Here is a 16,418-nt window from a genome sequence, read left to right as displayed (position 1 = left end):
CTACCAATATCAATGCAATTATACAACATCTGCGAATCATAACAATTCCCAGCGTGGTATAATATGAAAACTATACAGGGTAACATAATAGTTGCAGAAGCAAGTCAACACTGGAAACAAACTTATCTAGATACACAAAGCAATCACCCCGAAGCATTCACTGCCATAACAGTATAATTGCAGCTTTTGATTATCAGATCACAGCGAAAACTTCTAATAGGTAGGCCAGGAAATTGCATTCAGTAGAACGGGAAGAATTTGCCAGTAGTTTTTGTCACAGTTCTCCCTGATACAGTCACAGCAACCTGAATGGTTTGTCTTACAATGTCCTTACACTTCACCGTCATTGCACTTATGTATTGACAAGTTCAGTTTACTCTCATGATTGGCAGATTATGTTATCACTCACTTTTATAAATACAAAAATATTTTTCCTAATCCTATAAAGTTCTGAATTGAACAGCTGCTAGGCTAGAAGTGAACATTCATATTACAGTAAGTAACAACACCAGCATTCTGGCATGGGTAGAAAGCAGAGAGTTAATGTGTTGCTTACCTAAAGGCCATTGACTCTTTGTGTTTATCTTTTGGTGGACCCCTGCTCAGTCCAGCTGCTTCTCCTTTAACCCATTAAATAGACTGTTCTTTCTCAGTAGTGGTTTGTACTTGACAGGAATACTATAGGGTAATAGAGCACTTAAAGTTATGTAGTATGTACAACAAAGCATGCATTCTGGCACGTGGGCCCTTGGACAGTAGCCAAAAGTTCAACCGGCTGTATTTGGGGTAATGTTAAAAAGTCAAAAAATCTGCAACTGGTTTAGAATCCTATAGCACTGAATAAGAAAAGTAGTGTTTTTTGGTCACCTGCTTGAAAAGAAAAAACAAACATTTACCTTACCTTAGCTTTACATTTACCTTATCAAACCGTGTGTCTTGTATAAAAGTTCCCCACTATTATTATTCAACATTTATAAAGCACCAGCATATTTTCAGCACTGTAGAAAAGAATAGTGTGCACCCTGTACATACAAATGACATACAAATATTAACATACAAAACTGGAAATACAGTGGACTCCGCTCATTAAACAATGTATGCAGGGCTATGCAAAAAATACAGATTAGAAAAATATCTTATTCAGCATTTTTACATGTAATATAGCTAGGATCCAGAAATAATGAAAATTGTAAACACTTAAAAGTATTTATAATTACAATATATATTTAACTTTACTTGTCTGCCCATTTGTGTCTGTATGAATGACCGCCGCTATACTGAACCCTGTCAACATAGCCACCTAAACCTGATCAATAGACTACATTGAAAGAATGACCTCCATTGGGCAACACTTAGGGGCAGATTTATTAAGGTTCGAATGGTAAATTCGAATTAAAATTTAAAAAAAAAAAATTGCGTGTCAAAACTCACAAATTAAAATTTAAAAGCACCGACTCAAATGTAAATTCAAACTTGACCGTGAAAACATATACATATCCATACACACACTTTATCCCTTCTGAAACCATTTATTTTCAACAGTATTTTTTTGAGTCTGCTCAGCAACAGACTGCAGCTGGCACTGTTTTTTTCTTCACAGATGCTGTGTCCCCTCTATAATGTTACACTTATTTCTGCATTGAGAGATTTAGTTGATTTAGCAAGCCTTGCCCAACACCCCCACTATCTATACTGCTATGCATAACTGCACTTAATGTGAGCGTTCCAGAGAGTCTGATGCAACTTTACTTCATTTCTGCCTGGCCCTAGCTCCATATGTATTTTTAAAGAGATAGTAGCTCTGTAAGTACCTTCTGCACAATGAAAGGATAGGGGACGAGACACTTGGGAGAAACGGGAGACAAACCCTAAGATGTAGCCTTTATTGGACATTGCTATAAGGAATAGCTCATGATTCAGACGACTTATCTGTGGATTGGTAGCTTGTTTTCCTATTTTTTTCCCCGCAGAAAAAGGAGGTGCTAAAGTGCAGAAAGCAGTTTAAAATAGCATAATAAATATTTCTAAATTAAAACAATAGGCAAAAATGTATGTTCAAGCACTATGCCTTGTGATAGTTGGATGACACTTTTTTAAAAGTGACCCACAGTTTTTGGTCCCAAGCCACAGGTAACAAACTCCTTTTATAAGTTATTGCATTTTCCTACCAATATGTTTTGTTTTTTTTTAATTATTTTTATTGAACAAAAACAATTTTTTTTTATAAGTATACAGCATTTTCAATTTTGACATCAGGGGGCCCATTTACTTAGCTCGAGTGAAGGAATAGAAGAAAAAATACTTTGAATTTCGAATGGTCGAATATTGTTACTTCGAGCATCGAATAGATTCGAACTAAAAATCGTTTGACTATTCGACCATTCGATAGTCGAAGTACTGTCTCTTTAAAAAATACTTCAACCCTCTAGTTCGCCACCTAAAAACCTACCGAGGCCAATGTTAGCCTATGGGGACCTCCTATGGGGATCTTCCAACAATTTTCAGATCGAAGGAAAATCCTTCAATCGATGGATTAAAATACTTCGAATCGTTCGATTCGAATTATTTAATCGTTTGATCGAACGATTATTTCTTCGATCGTTCATAGGAATAGCGCTGAATCCTTCGACTTCGATATTCGAAGTCGAAGGATTTCCTTTCGGCAGTCAAATATCGAGGGTTAATTAACCCTCGATATTCGACCCTATGTAAATCTGCCCCATATCATCATTTGTTGATAAATACATCGCAGTATGATATACAAATAAAAGTTATCTCCTGTTAACAATTACTCATATTGTGTTTTCTTTGCTGTCTTCTAGCTTATGGCCTTATAATGCTGTTTGCACTAGAGTCTGAAAATGTTCTAAAAACGTTTAACATATAACTCGTTATGGCTACACACACAAATGAGTCTCTGAGTACTAAAAATAAGGCGTTACTTCAGATTTGTAAGACATGGAGGTTTGCATATCAATCTAGGCTTGGTTGGCAATAAATATAAAGGTTAGGTTGGGGGTTTTAGCATTTCAATTAGAGATCACTTCATGATTAACATCCCAATTCCTACCAATATGTTAACATGATTTAACATGACTTTTCTAAGATTTGCAGATATTGTCCTTCTTTCCACCACCAAAAGGGTTAAAGCTAACAGAATTATGCAGCTGGATAGAAAAGCAGGATGAAAACTATATATGTGGTGGCAGCAGTCCAAGAGCAGAAATGTACAAGCAATTCATGGAAGCATTCTTTAAGCAAGGAGTGTTTTAAACTAAAGATACAACTCAACAAAACGGTTACATTTTGTGACAAAAATCAAAGCTGGGCTGCTAAAAAGTCCAAGAATCAATACAGTTAATTGAAAACGCCTTACGCTTTGGAAAATTTTTCCTGTAGGTTGCTTTGGTATCTTCACTACAACACTAGAGATAACATGAGAGTGTTTCCTTACATAAAAATGTGAAAACAAAACTACTGCATGAAGTTCCTTAAAGAAAAAGTTTACCCCCAAAATTAGTACTTAAGCAACAGATATTTTATATCAAATTAAGTGACATATTAAAGAATCTTGCCAAACTGGAATATATTTTTAAGTAAATATTACCCTTTTACATCTCTTGCCTTGAACCCCCATTTCATGATGGTCTGTGAGATCACCTGACCAGAAATACTACAACTTTAACAGGAAGAAGTGTGGAAGCAAAAAACAGAACGGTGTGTTAATTGGCTCATGTGACCTAACTATATAGTTTGTTTGGTATGTTTGTGTGCACTGTGAATCATACAATACCAAGGGGTGCCCCTTATTTTTTTAAAATGTCAGTTTTCTATTTATGATTACCCAATGGCACATACTACTAAAAAGTATATTATTATGAAAATGGTTTATTTACATGAATCAGGGTTTTACATATGAGCTGCTTTATGCAATATATTTTTATAGAGACCTACATTGTTTGGGGGGTATAACTCCCTGAGATTACAAGCAACATGTCTCTTTATAAACTTATATACGTTTGCATCTGGGTTTGCGTTACTTTGTTTATTCAAAAGCAATATTGACTTAGTTACCAGTTAAAAAGGTGAGGGTATGTGTGAGCAAAGAACAGAATGATTATATGATAATATCGAATACAGGTATGGGACCTATTATCCAGAATGCTCGGGACCTGGGGTTCTTCCCGGATAATGGATCTTTCTGTAATTTGGATCTCCATACCTTAAGTCTACTAGTAAATCATGTAAATGTTAAATAAACCCAATCAGCTGAATCTGGTGCCAATAAGAATTCATTATATCTTAGTTTGGATCAAGTACAAGATACTGTTTTATTATTACAGAGAAAGGAAATCATTTTTAGAAATTTAGATTATTTGATTACAATGGAGTCTATGGGAGGCAGCCTTCCTGTAATTTGGAACTTTCTGGATAATTTATCCTTTACCTGTATTAAGAGGTGCACTAATCTCTTTCATTTAGGGATGCACTGAATCCAGGATTTGGTTCGGGATTCGGCCAGGATTCGGATTCTGCCGGGCCGAACCGAATCCAAATCCTAATTTGCATATGCAAATTAGGGGCGGGAGGGAAATTGAGTGACTTTTTGTCACTAAACAAGGAAGTAAAAGATGTTTTCCTCTTCCCACCCCTAATTTGCATATACAAATTAGGATTCAGATTCGGTTCTGTATTCTGCCGAATCTTTCATGAAGGATTGGGGGGTTCGGCCGAATCCAAAATAGTGGATTTGGTGCATCCCTACTTTCATTACCATTTTCTTTGTGTTAGTAGTGGAAATATCAAGAGTCAATACTGATGATATAATATTCCAGTTTCCAGACTTTACCTACATATAGAGGTTACTAATGAAGTTTGAGGTCACCTTGTCCTAGAGTTTTTATACTTTCACTACAATTCTTGCCTTTGCCCAAAGTCCAGCTGCATTAGGAATGCTGGGAAATACTAAACTGCTTCCAAAGCACTGATTGTGAAGGGGCCCTCAGAGTAAAAAAGAAAATCCAACCACATTAGAGCAACAATTACAATTATCATATGAAGTCAACATTCCATTTAAAGTGTCAACAGGGAGCCCAAACATTTTTAACTAAAGCTTATTTAGATCAATAGGACAAGTCCTTGCACATTGGGCTAAAAAGAGAAGATTTACAGGATAAATACCAGTGATGCATGTATAAGATCATATTGGCAGAAATTACACTGCCATTTCACCCAAACACATCAGCACAGATAGCATGGCCTTCTCAGCACACATATTATTACATCCCTTATCTGAGCTGTGGGGAAAACCCAAAAGACTATAAAACAACAGTTTACAACCCTTCAGACAGGGATCCACGCAATGACAATATTAACACTTGGTCATTTTTAGCTTAAAACAGAAAAAAACAATTGGACTCCCCCGAAGAGATCTTGCTTAATATGAGTGTATAAAGTTAATATGTCTCAGTGGGCCAGACAGACAGTTATCTGGCAGAGATGTTTGCTTGTTATAAAGCAATGGATGGAAGAGAATTGCTTCTGTTGCAAAAATGTTTCTCAATTTCCCCTGCTATAAATACGTTTGAACTGGCAGAGACACACATTAATCTTGCATAAAAGCTTTTATTCATTTTTTACATACGCTATACAATGTATATATTATCTGCCAGAATGAAATTGGAATCTCTGACTCCAGGCTCTGTTTTATTTTACATGTGAGACATTTGCAAAATAATCTTGATTTTTTAACAAACCCACTGCCTTTCATGACTCTTCCTCCCCAAATCCTTAACTTTCTCATTATTACCAAACCTGGCCCTCAAGGTGGGCATATCGGAGGGAGATCCGCTCGTTTGGCGACATCGCCAAACGAGCGGATCTCTCCATGCATGGCCACCTTAATAATGGAATATTGATGTTCTAATAAGGTCGCTGCATTGGGTTAAGCTCATATTTAAGCAGACACTACCCATTTTTAAAGGAGTACAGTAAAAATATTGTACATTAAATTTTGGGCTTCTCTACCATCCCAAGGCAACCACAACCTTTAGCAGCAAAGATCTGTGTCTCCAAAGATGCAACACTAGCTCCCTATCCTTTTTTTTGCAGATTCCCTGCACATGCTGTATGCCGCTGTCACTTACTGAGCTTTGGGGCTGATGCACAAGATACTGACTATATATATAATACAAATGCTGCACTATAGGGAGGAGGCTTATTGGTAAATTATAATTGGTACATGGCAGCTCAGAAACCATTACAATTAGCATCAGAATTTAATAATCAGCCCTGTAGCATCAGCTTATATGACAGACAAACCTCATTTTCTACTTGATGATTTGCTAAGGCCCCTAAGCTAAGCTTCTCAATTCCAGGGGCGATCCTGGCCCCTCCGCCGCCTGAGGCAGCAGCAGTTGCTGCTGCTGCCCCCCCTCCCCCAGAAATTCGCTCTTAAAGTACCAGGAGCAGCATTTTTGCTGCCCCTGGTACCTAGTGGGGCGCTGCCGCCTGAGGCGACAGCCTCAACTCTCCTCATTGGTGAAGCACCCCTGCTCAATTCTCATCAGCCACTCAAAGCATGCTGAGAATCTGTGTGTCCCAGACACTCCTAACAAAATCCAATGTGTGAAGCCCCTGTGATAGAGGTGCTGAATCTTTAGGCTGGTTCAATAAGGTCAATATATAAGATGGTATTTCTAGCCATAGTCATTTGTTCGGTTTAGTTGTCCTTTAAGGGTTCCATTTTTTTCTCTTATTTGATCATATATCTTTGGTGATATTTTTTGCAGGTATAACTTATTGTGTAGTCTGTACCAACTGTATACAAATATAGAGGCAAATCATACTTGACCGCTTCAAGTTGGCTTGAGCCAAAAACAAAATTCCTAGAAACAGCCCAAACACAATCCACTGTTATTATTTCCATCCAGACTACTTCAATATACACCTTACTGGCATTCTTATCAATTTTCTTTTTAAACTCTGTTGGTACAGAAAAGAGGAATAGAACCCAGGAACCAAATCAAGTGAATAGCTTGATAGCAAGGAAAAAATATTAAACAGGGAAAATCTTTCTACCTCTTATGCCCCTTTCCCTCCCAACAATTAATGTCTCTAAACTGAATGTTCGACCATCAGGTCATAACAGTGCCATTTGGAAAATTGGCAGCTGATTTGTAGCTAGTTGCTCGCTTATTAGCTACCAACTCAGACTAGACTTGAGTGACCTAGTCAGCTGCTTAAATTGGACCGTGTGTGGCCAACTTTAAACTAACAACATACTTGTTATTATCTAATCCAGGGATCCCCAACATTTTTTACCCATGAGCCATATTCAAATGTAAAAAAAGTTGGGGAGCAACACAAGTATGAAAAAAGTTGCTGGTGATGCCAAATAAAGGATATAATTAGCTATTTAGCAGCCCTATGTGGACTGGCAGCCTACAGGAGGCTCTGTTTGGCCATAAATCTGTTTTTTATGCAACTAAAACTTGCCTCCAAGCCTGGAATTTAAAAATAATCACCTGCTTTGAGGCCACTGGGAGCAACACTGGTTTTACATCCTCGGGGTTTAATAAATTCTGGAAAATTCCTGATTTTTTTTTTTTTAAAAATCACTGTAATTTTAGCATTAGGAGTTTAGTACATAACCCCCTAAGTGTTTTAGGCCCACTGGCAAGTGTTTTTGAATGATGACACTTTAGTTAAGTCACACATGGCTGAGTTGCTGAAAATTGTCGGCCTATGTATCCACCAACATATTTTTGTGAGACACCAAGCAACTCAGACTGTAACAGAGATGTTTTATTCTAATACTCCTTGGTACAAATCCAAGTAAATATTATCCCACTCTGTTTCATTGGATTTGAATGTAACCAGAGCAAGAATGTTAGTTTCCCTACATATATTAATACAAGATAAGATGTATTGTACAGAATTAACTACTAAAAATAAACCATTCTGAAATTCCTACTTAACTACTGCTTTATTGTCCCACTAACATTCCTAACCAAGAATCTCATGTCTCTTGCCTATTAATGATATTTAACCAAATAAAGAATACTTAATGGATTGCAGTAAAGCTCTGGTGGATGGAGAGAGATAAGGCTAGTGTTACAAGTTTTTTAACAAGGAAACTTCCTTTCTTACCTGTGTGTGACCCTGATAATATATTTGGAAGCATCTTCTTTGATGCCAAATACATTCTTTCATTTTGTGTTTTTATCTAGCAACATGCACAGTACAAGTAACACACATACAATGTGAATCAGATTCCCCTCCCCCTCCCCGGTTACCAGTTATCACCTGTAAAAATATAATGAAAGATGGTATAAATGCTGAAGCAATCCATGATGGTGTCACAAAGGTCATCAACTTTCTTACTAAAAATTAAAATATGAAATGTACAGAAGAAAATACAAGTGTTTTCCAGAGCTTTAAGGACTACGTAAGAATAAAGAATTTCTTCCGTTCACTCAGCATTATGCCAAACTCAGAATTTATTCCTAGAACAAGTGAGATACTGAGATATGGGACATGGGAATGGCAACATAATGTGTGGGTTGAATAAAAGTAATTGTCCATTGAATTCAGATTTTGCTGAAGTTCCCCCCCATTATGCCTTGCGGGTACATTTTCAACCATACATGTCACTGAATCCATTACCAATTATATCACACCCCTGCTGACCTAAGTCACATCTGCAGAGACATTGCAAAGATCAGAATCATGATCGTCATTGCTTGCCTAGAGAAACCGCTGAAAAGATTTTTCCAACTTTGGTCAGCTTGTAGCCTACTTATTGCTGAAAACAATGAGGATCATTCTTATAAGAGGGAAAATTACTGCAGCAGAGCTACTTCCCTACTGGGTTTACACAGGCATATTATGTCATTTTAATCTTATATATTTTGTGTAAATTTAAGTTATATTTGATTTAACATAATCAAATTACTTTAGTGGACTTAGTGGGTTATTTAGTAAAATGTGCATATGCCTATTGCCTGTAGCAAATAGTTATTTATAAGCCTTTTTGATATTTCAGTTCTTATTAAAAACAGCAAGGGTCCATGATAAGAACCTTATGGGTCCTCGGATGATGCCCATCTTCCCTAGCCTTTTTGCACCTTTAGACAGCTCAAGCTAGCATGAAACTGGCTCAGCCTCCAACACAACCATTACCTTATTCTGTGGACAGTCCTGGATCTATTCCTTTTGTAGTTGCTTAGTAATGTCTTACATTGCATGTCTTACAAGTCTTGCCCACCTTTGGGATAGTTCTATTGACCTTGGGATGATAAGAGTATCCCGATACATAGATCTGTTTCTATCATTAACTACATTAAACACCACCAGATGTTGAAGAAATATGTCCCACACTGCCACACTACAGGTTATGCCATGACATTAAAATGGCATTTTTGGTGCCTGTTTCTAATATTCATCATAGGCATAGAATACCCAGAACACAAGATAAGGGTTTCAAAGAGGCATAAGCAGACACACACAATTGCTTACCTTGGGCCCCACCCCTTTAACTTCATTCCTGTGCGCTATTATATATTGTTTAATGCACCCCAGTAAAGAGAAGGCTGTCTTTGACCACTGCCTGCCTCTTATTTAAGCCTATTAGCTTTGTGGCAGCTGCTAGCACTGATATTCTGGCAGACTATGCTTTATCATCATTTATTTATATAGCGCTGTCAAGATACGCAGTGCTTTATCATTCACAAAGCAACATATTAGCACAGCGGTGGACAAAACGCAAACCTGGATCTACCAGGAGATCGTGAGCTTGTGGCCAATACGTCAGAGCAACAAAATGTTGCCAGATCTCTATTACATCACATTTAAGTACTAATGTATTTTTTGGCTCAGCATGTTCAACATATTATTCCATTTAAACAGATTATTAATACAAATGAATTGTATTGAAATGAGGTGTACAATACAAAGGGCTGTTGTGTGCCACGTGGTGACAATGCAGAGTGTCTTCTGTATGTATGTTCTCTTATCAGAACATAATTAGTTAATTTCTACAGCATTGTAATCAGGGCCACCATCAGGGGGGGACAGGGGGTACAAGCGTACCGGGCCCGGGCATGAAGGGGGGCCTGGCAGCGCTGCATTTTTTGAAGATCCGGGCCCCCCTTACGAGCGCCCAAGCCGTACGTCTTGCCTCTTGCGTTGCCGAATGCGGAAGTGCCGAAAAGCCGAAGCCGATGCGCCGAAAAGACCCGAAGTCACGAAGCGCCGAAAAGACCCGAAGTCACGAAAACAGCCGAAGCCGAAGTCCTGAAGCAGCACAAAGACCCGAAGTCACGAAAACAGCCGAAATTGAAGTCCTGAAGCGGTGAAAAGACCCGAAGTCACGAAAGGAGGCGAAGTTGAAGTACTGAAGCCATGAGTTCAATCCTACTGAACACCAGTTTGTGTTTTTTTTTTTAATCCCCTGGCCACCAATGTATTATTTTAATATTCTATAGGCCCCTGCCACCAATCTTTTTTTTAAAATTTTTTAATTTTTTTTTGGGGCCCCAATTTTTTTTTTAACTCGTAAGGGGCCAGTTGCCACCATTGTTTTTTTTTTGTTTTTTTTTTTTTTAAAAAATTAATTTTATTTTTGGTGGCCCCAATTTTTTTTAACTTGTAAGTTTTTGTTTTTTTTCAAAAAAAAATTATTTTTTTTTCAAATTTTTTTTTGGGGCCCCAATTTGTTTTTAATTTATAAGGGGGCCCCCTTATAAATTAAAAACAAATTGGGGCCCCAAAAAAAAATTTGAAAAAAAAATATTTTTTGCCACCAATTTTTTTTTTTTTTCAAAAAAATTATTTTTTTCTTCATTTTTTTTGTTGGGGCCCCAAGTTTTTTTTAACTTATAAGGGGGCCCCTGCTACCAATGTTTTAAAAAAAAAAAAAAAAATAATATGTAATTTTTTTTTTGGGGCCCCAATTTTCTATAAGGGGGCCCTGACCATCAATAGCTTTTTACAACTTGTGTGGGGGGGGTTACTTTTTTAGCGCTGATGTCTGTGTGGTCTTTTAACTGCGATGTGGAGTGGGCGGGATATGGGGTGGAGCTTGGTCATCAGTGTGGGGCCCCAAAAATTTTGTTGTACGGGGCCCCGTGATTTCTAATGGCGGCCCTGATTGTAATAAATCTTTGAAAATTGTTTCCAGTCACTGTCCCATACGAAACAACTGATTTGTTTTTATGTTTTTTTTGACATTTGCATCCAGTATTATTTGAACCAGCCAGGTGGCAACCCAATACACCCACATGTGACTGCAATGTGGGGTGCAGGTCTTGCCATACAATTCTGCTAGTTTGCTCTGGATCCAGTTGGATGGACTTAAATCAGCCGGACTTGAATTCATGTGAATTATTTTTATTTGAATTAATTCAAATATACTCAAGGTTATTTAAGAAAAAAATGTAAATGTCTAGAACTCAAACGAATATTACCGACTTGAAAACTTGAATCGAATTCAAATCAAATTAGATTAAACATGAATCGAGTTTTTTCTCCAGAAAACTCGTATGTCAGGAAGGCTATTTTCTTTAAATGGTTCACTAGACCTCTGCCATTAGGCAGATTTTAGGTGGTGAATAGTCAAATTTGAATTGTTCCCAGTGTCAAGGTTTGATAAATCACGAATATTTTAATTTGAATCGAGTTTAGATTATTCCCAATTCAAATTTGTGCGTTTTGACCAAAAATACAATTCTAAATTTTGAATTCGCATTTACTATGCGACCCTTACTAAATCTGCCCCAGTGATCTGCATAAGGCCTAAGGCAAGGTGTAAAATGCAATGGCCCAGATGTAGAAGGTGGTACCATGTGGCCACAGATGAGGCAGAATAGGAGTGAAGTTGATGTCCCACTGATAACCAAACACAAATAAATGACCCCTTTCCCAGAATGGAGAGAAATAAAAGCAGAGAAAGGTAACTGGGTACATCTATCAGTCACCTTTTACCTATATGCCAAAGTCCTGCAGAGTATTGTGAAAGACTGCCAACCTATATTGCACAGACACTGGGCAACTGAATGAAAAATTCCAAGAACCATCAATACTGCAGTGCAGACATCTGCCCAATGCCAAAACAATGGTATTTCCAAATATACATTAACAAGCCAGTGGCTTATATCTACTGAACATGAAATCTGTGTGTATACATGGATACGGCAATGTATTGATAAGGCATTACCAGAGCCTTGCCTTAAGTTTCTTTCCTAAATAACTCGGTATGAATGTCCTATATTAACAGAGGCTTTAGGAGTAGCCTCAATTTACAAGCCATTTGTATAGACTAGGTGCTATCTGTGCAGGCCTCTTTTTCCCCATTAGCCTGCACACACACACACACACAATGTGCCAATTCATGGTCTAGGGTCAGGACCGCCATCAGAAATCGCAGGGCCCCGAACAACAAAATTTCCTGGGCCCCCTGGGCTGCGCCCACCGCAAGCCCCACCTACAGGTCCACCCTCTCCACCACACAGTAAAAAAACAAGAAAAATATTGGTGGCTAGGGTTCCCACATGTTAATAAAAAATAAAAAGATATTGGTGGTCAGGGCCCCCCATAAAAAATATTGGTGGCTAGGACCCCACATGAGAAAAAAAATTGGTGGCCAAAATTATAAGAAAATTGGTGGCCAGTGCCCCTTAAACGTCCATGCCTTCCCAAAGTCAGCAGCTCTTAGAAAGATGGGGGGCACAGCTAATCAAGTAAGTGTGGCGTGGCCGGCGCCCCCCTTTACCCTCGGGGCCCCCTAAAACTCTCCCCCCTGTCCCCCCCTGATGGCTGCCCTGTGTAGGGTACCTGTGCTCATTCTTGGGCTGGGGGAAATTGGGAAACGCATTTGCTGGTGTAACATACTGAAATAATTAAGTCAGTGTCAGATTGGCGACATAACATGATCTGACATTACACAGAGAGAAAGATAACAGAAATCTGAGTTGGAAAGGGACAAGAGGTGATCAGCTTATAGAGAAGGCTTCTGGGAATTCTGTGCTGTCACCTGGTGCATTTACATGTTCCGCCACTCAGCAACACAAGCATTAATTGTACTCGTTCTGCCCTGTGAATTTTTACCCATGTGAATAGGCATCAACTCAGGATTCAGACAGAATTGAGCAAAACCTATATTTTCTTCATTCAGCGTTGGCGGGTTTGTGCCGACATGGCAGAATGAGATCACTTAGCACATGTATTGCTTATGGGTGTAATCCATACAATTTCAGGCCACACTGATCACAATTATATCTATGCCCATGATAGCAGAGCTTGAATGAAAGGGGTGGTTTAAGTTCACTTTTAGTGCATTATAGAATGGCTAATTTTATGCAACTTTTTGAAATTCTTCATTATAGTTTTTTAATTATTCGCCCCTTCTTCTTCTGACATTATCCAGCTTTCAAATAGGGGTCGCTTACCCCATCTAAAAATAAATGCTCTGTAAGGCTACACATTTATTGGTAATGATACATTTTATTACTCGTCTTTCTATTCAGTCCCTTTACTATTCATATTCCAATCTCTGTTCAAATCAATGCATGGTTGCTAGGGGAATTTGGACCTTAAGAACCAGATTCCTGAAACTGCAAACAGGAGAGCTGCCAAATAGAACTATTCTCAGAATATCACCCTCTGCATCATACTAAAAGTTCATTTAATGGTGAAAGACCCTTTTAATTTGTGCTCACAGTTCTTGTGAGCCTCTGTTTTCCCCAAAAATAGGTAAAAGCAGAAAAAATAAAATGAAAATAAAAAAAGAACTTGTTTAAATAAAATAAAGCAAGTTAAATTGAAACAGCAGCACAAGGTAAACACCTTTGTGTTTGCAGGTTCAAGTGACAGGAGGGACAGAAATGCCCCTGAGTAGGAAAAAGGCAAAAAGATACTTTATTTTCATCTGAAGATTACATTGCTTATTCCTTACAAAGGCTGTGGCTCAGCAGTGCAGCAACATGACACTTATGGGCAAATTTACTTACTTGTGCCAGTGTTGACTTCGCCGCACTTCACCAGGCGTAGATTCACCAGGGCTGCGCAAATTCACAAAAGATCCGAAGTTCTGTACAAGTTACCGATCGTTTGCGAAGTTGCTCTAGCGATGTTACGATCAGCGGTTCGAAGTTACGCTAGCATACGGCGTGCAGTTAAAGGACAATGGCCGTATATGCAGCAGAAAACACATTCCTCGACACAAGGCCAGGGAACCTTAATAAATGTATTCTAATGCCCTACACGTGTGCCCACTGTATAGTTTAGGTGCCATATGTTATCAAATGTAGGGGGGAAGGAGGGTACCCTTAAAAAAATTAGATTTTTTTCAGCCTATCACCCTATTAAAAGTAAAAGACGCCATTGTTTTTTTGGGACTTATTTAAACTTTTTTTGAACCATCCATATCTACTCTATTGCACTTCGCTTGGTCTGAGGTGGCGAAGTAAAGTCTGGTGTAAGGGGTAACGTTCATGAAAATCCGCAAGTTAGTGAATTAGCGTAGTTACGTCCCTTCGTCATAGCGCAAACTTTGTCTGGCGTAAGGGTGCAAAGTAGCGCTAGAGTAGGTCCACTTCGCTAGTGAATTTACGCCAGCACCCGTTAGTAAATCGGCGAAGTGGCAAAATGACGTCACGTTCGCGAATTTTCGCTAGCGTCAGCCACTTCGCCCTTTAGTAAATTTGCCCCTTAGTATCTGTTTTCCTACATCAAAGATTCCAGTTATACAGATGCTGACCCAATAGATGTAACAGAAGTACTGTTTGAATATATAGCCATTGCATTGAGCCTATTACAGCTGCTCTACCAGAATTGCACCTCCACTGTGTTGTAAAGCTGCACTTAGCAGCTCTGTCCCATTGCTCACAGCAGAGGTAAGCTAAGTGGGAAAGAGGAAACACCTGCACCAAAGCAGGACTAAAGTTAAAGGAGAAGTTCATCTTTAACATAAGGCTAGTAAAAGCAGCTTTAATTGCTTTATTATTGTTTTCATTTTACCACTCCCCAACCTGGATCTATCTTAATTACTGTACAAAGGTGGGTTATAACCAACAGACAAGCTCACAGCATCCAAACTAAATCAACTCCCTCTAAGAAAAAAAGAAACAGAAAGTACATTTTATAATAATTAAACATTAAAAAAAGGCCTTTTCTGAACTAGCTGCTATCACCGTGAGTGAACACTTCTTGTTGCTCAGAGCAGAGCACAAACTAACAGGTAACAACATACAAACAACAGGATTCAATGCAAGTTCACAGGCTTAACCATCAAAGTGAATGACATCCCTAATGATAATTTATGTGTAATGTTCCCAGTGTCTCACTTTCTTGTGCCCCATTAACCCCTCTGCATCTGCCTGCAGAAAATTGTACTTTTCATAGACTATTAATCTACAGTTTTCACAGTCTCTATCAAGGCAGAAAATGCACATGCAAATTCAAACAGAAACTCCAAACCGGGGCATGATGTATCAGCACATGGATACTTGTCTGTGAATCACACCACACTATTGCAATGATTGGTTAATGGTCATGTGCTGAAAGTTAATAAACATTTCTTTGTCTGCTGTGTTTGTATTTCTAAATTAAAATGTGTGCATTTACTAAGAATCCAAGTGCATTAACCATAGCAACCATTAAGCAGTTACTCTAATTGAAGAATTGTTGCCTTTGCACCTTTTGTGGGTAAATGCATTTCTAGGCACATTGGTGCAACAGGGCTTTAAAATGAACATGTTTTGGTCCATGTTTGAGCTTCTTATAAACACTTGCTGATTAAGAAAATCAATGTGCTGTGCAATGAAAAGTGCAGCCCATGATTGAGTCCCACCAAAATATGTAGTAAAGTGAGTAGGAACTTACTGAAGTGAGTGGAGGAGTAAGTAGCCATGGATGGAGCTGCCTCAGTAGCTAGATGCATCCTACAGACAGCCAAGCTGCGGAGGGTAGAGCAGAGTGGAAGCTGGAGTCCCTCACGGGGCCCTCTCTGTGGGAGGAGGAAGAGGAGGAGAAGAGGGAGTTGTGTGTTGGGAGGGAGGATAAAGGATGGTGAGAAGTCAGAATCAGGGGGAGAGGTGTAATGTGCTGCAAGCTTTCCAAATGATATCTGCTTGGTGTTGCTTTCTAACACTAGGGGCCAGATTCAGTTAGCAGTTAGAATTTCCTACCTTTCCCTGGCACAGAATCGTGAGTCTATGAGATCCGCTGAACCTAATGGGATTCATTTGGCACAAGGAAATAAAAAGGGGAATAAACTAAAAAGCTGTGTAAAAATTATAACACACATAAGCACAGTGAAAAAAAAGTGTGTGATTTACTATCAACCTGAAATAATTCATTACATGAAATAATTTTACTTATAAAGTGCGTGGTTCATTTTATTACAGATTAAGCACCAA

General features: G+C 38.5%; 1 protein-coding gene across 3 annotated transcripts in view; it reads right to left on the bottom strand.

The window, feature by feature from the left end:
• MGC115510 (uncharacterized protein) overlaps positions 1–16,048 on the bottom strand; it is a 64,490-nt gene extending 48,442 nt beyond the window's left edge. For 2 of the 3 annotated variants that reach the window (XM_018259751.2, XM_018259749.2), the window contains exon 1: positions 15,883–16,048. In XM_018259751.2, the coding sequence (XP_018115240.1) occupies positions 15,883–15,940 (58 nt within the window). In that variant the 5' untranslated portion in view covers positions 15,941–16,048. 3 annotated transcript variants of the gene reach the window in all.
• Between the last annotated feature and the right edge of the window lie 370 nt (positions 16,049–16,418).

Source organism: Xenopus laevis, chromosome 4S, assembly GCF_017654675.1.
Source record: "Xenopus laevis strain J_2021 chromosome 4S, Xenopus_laevis_v10.1, whole genome shotgun sequence".
Lineage (NCBI taxonomy): Eukaryota > Metazoa > Chordata > Amphibia > Anura > Pipidae > Xenopus > Xenopus laevis.
The sequence above is the reverse complement of the archived record's forward strand: the minus strand, read 5'-3'. Positions and strand labels throughout refer to the sequence as shown.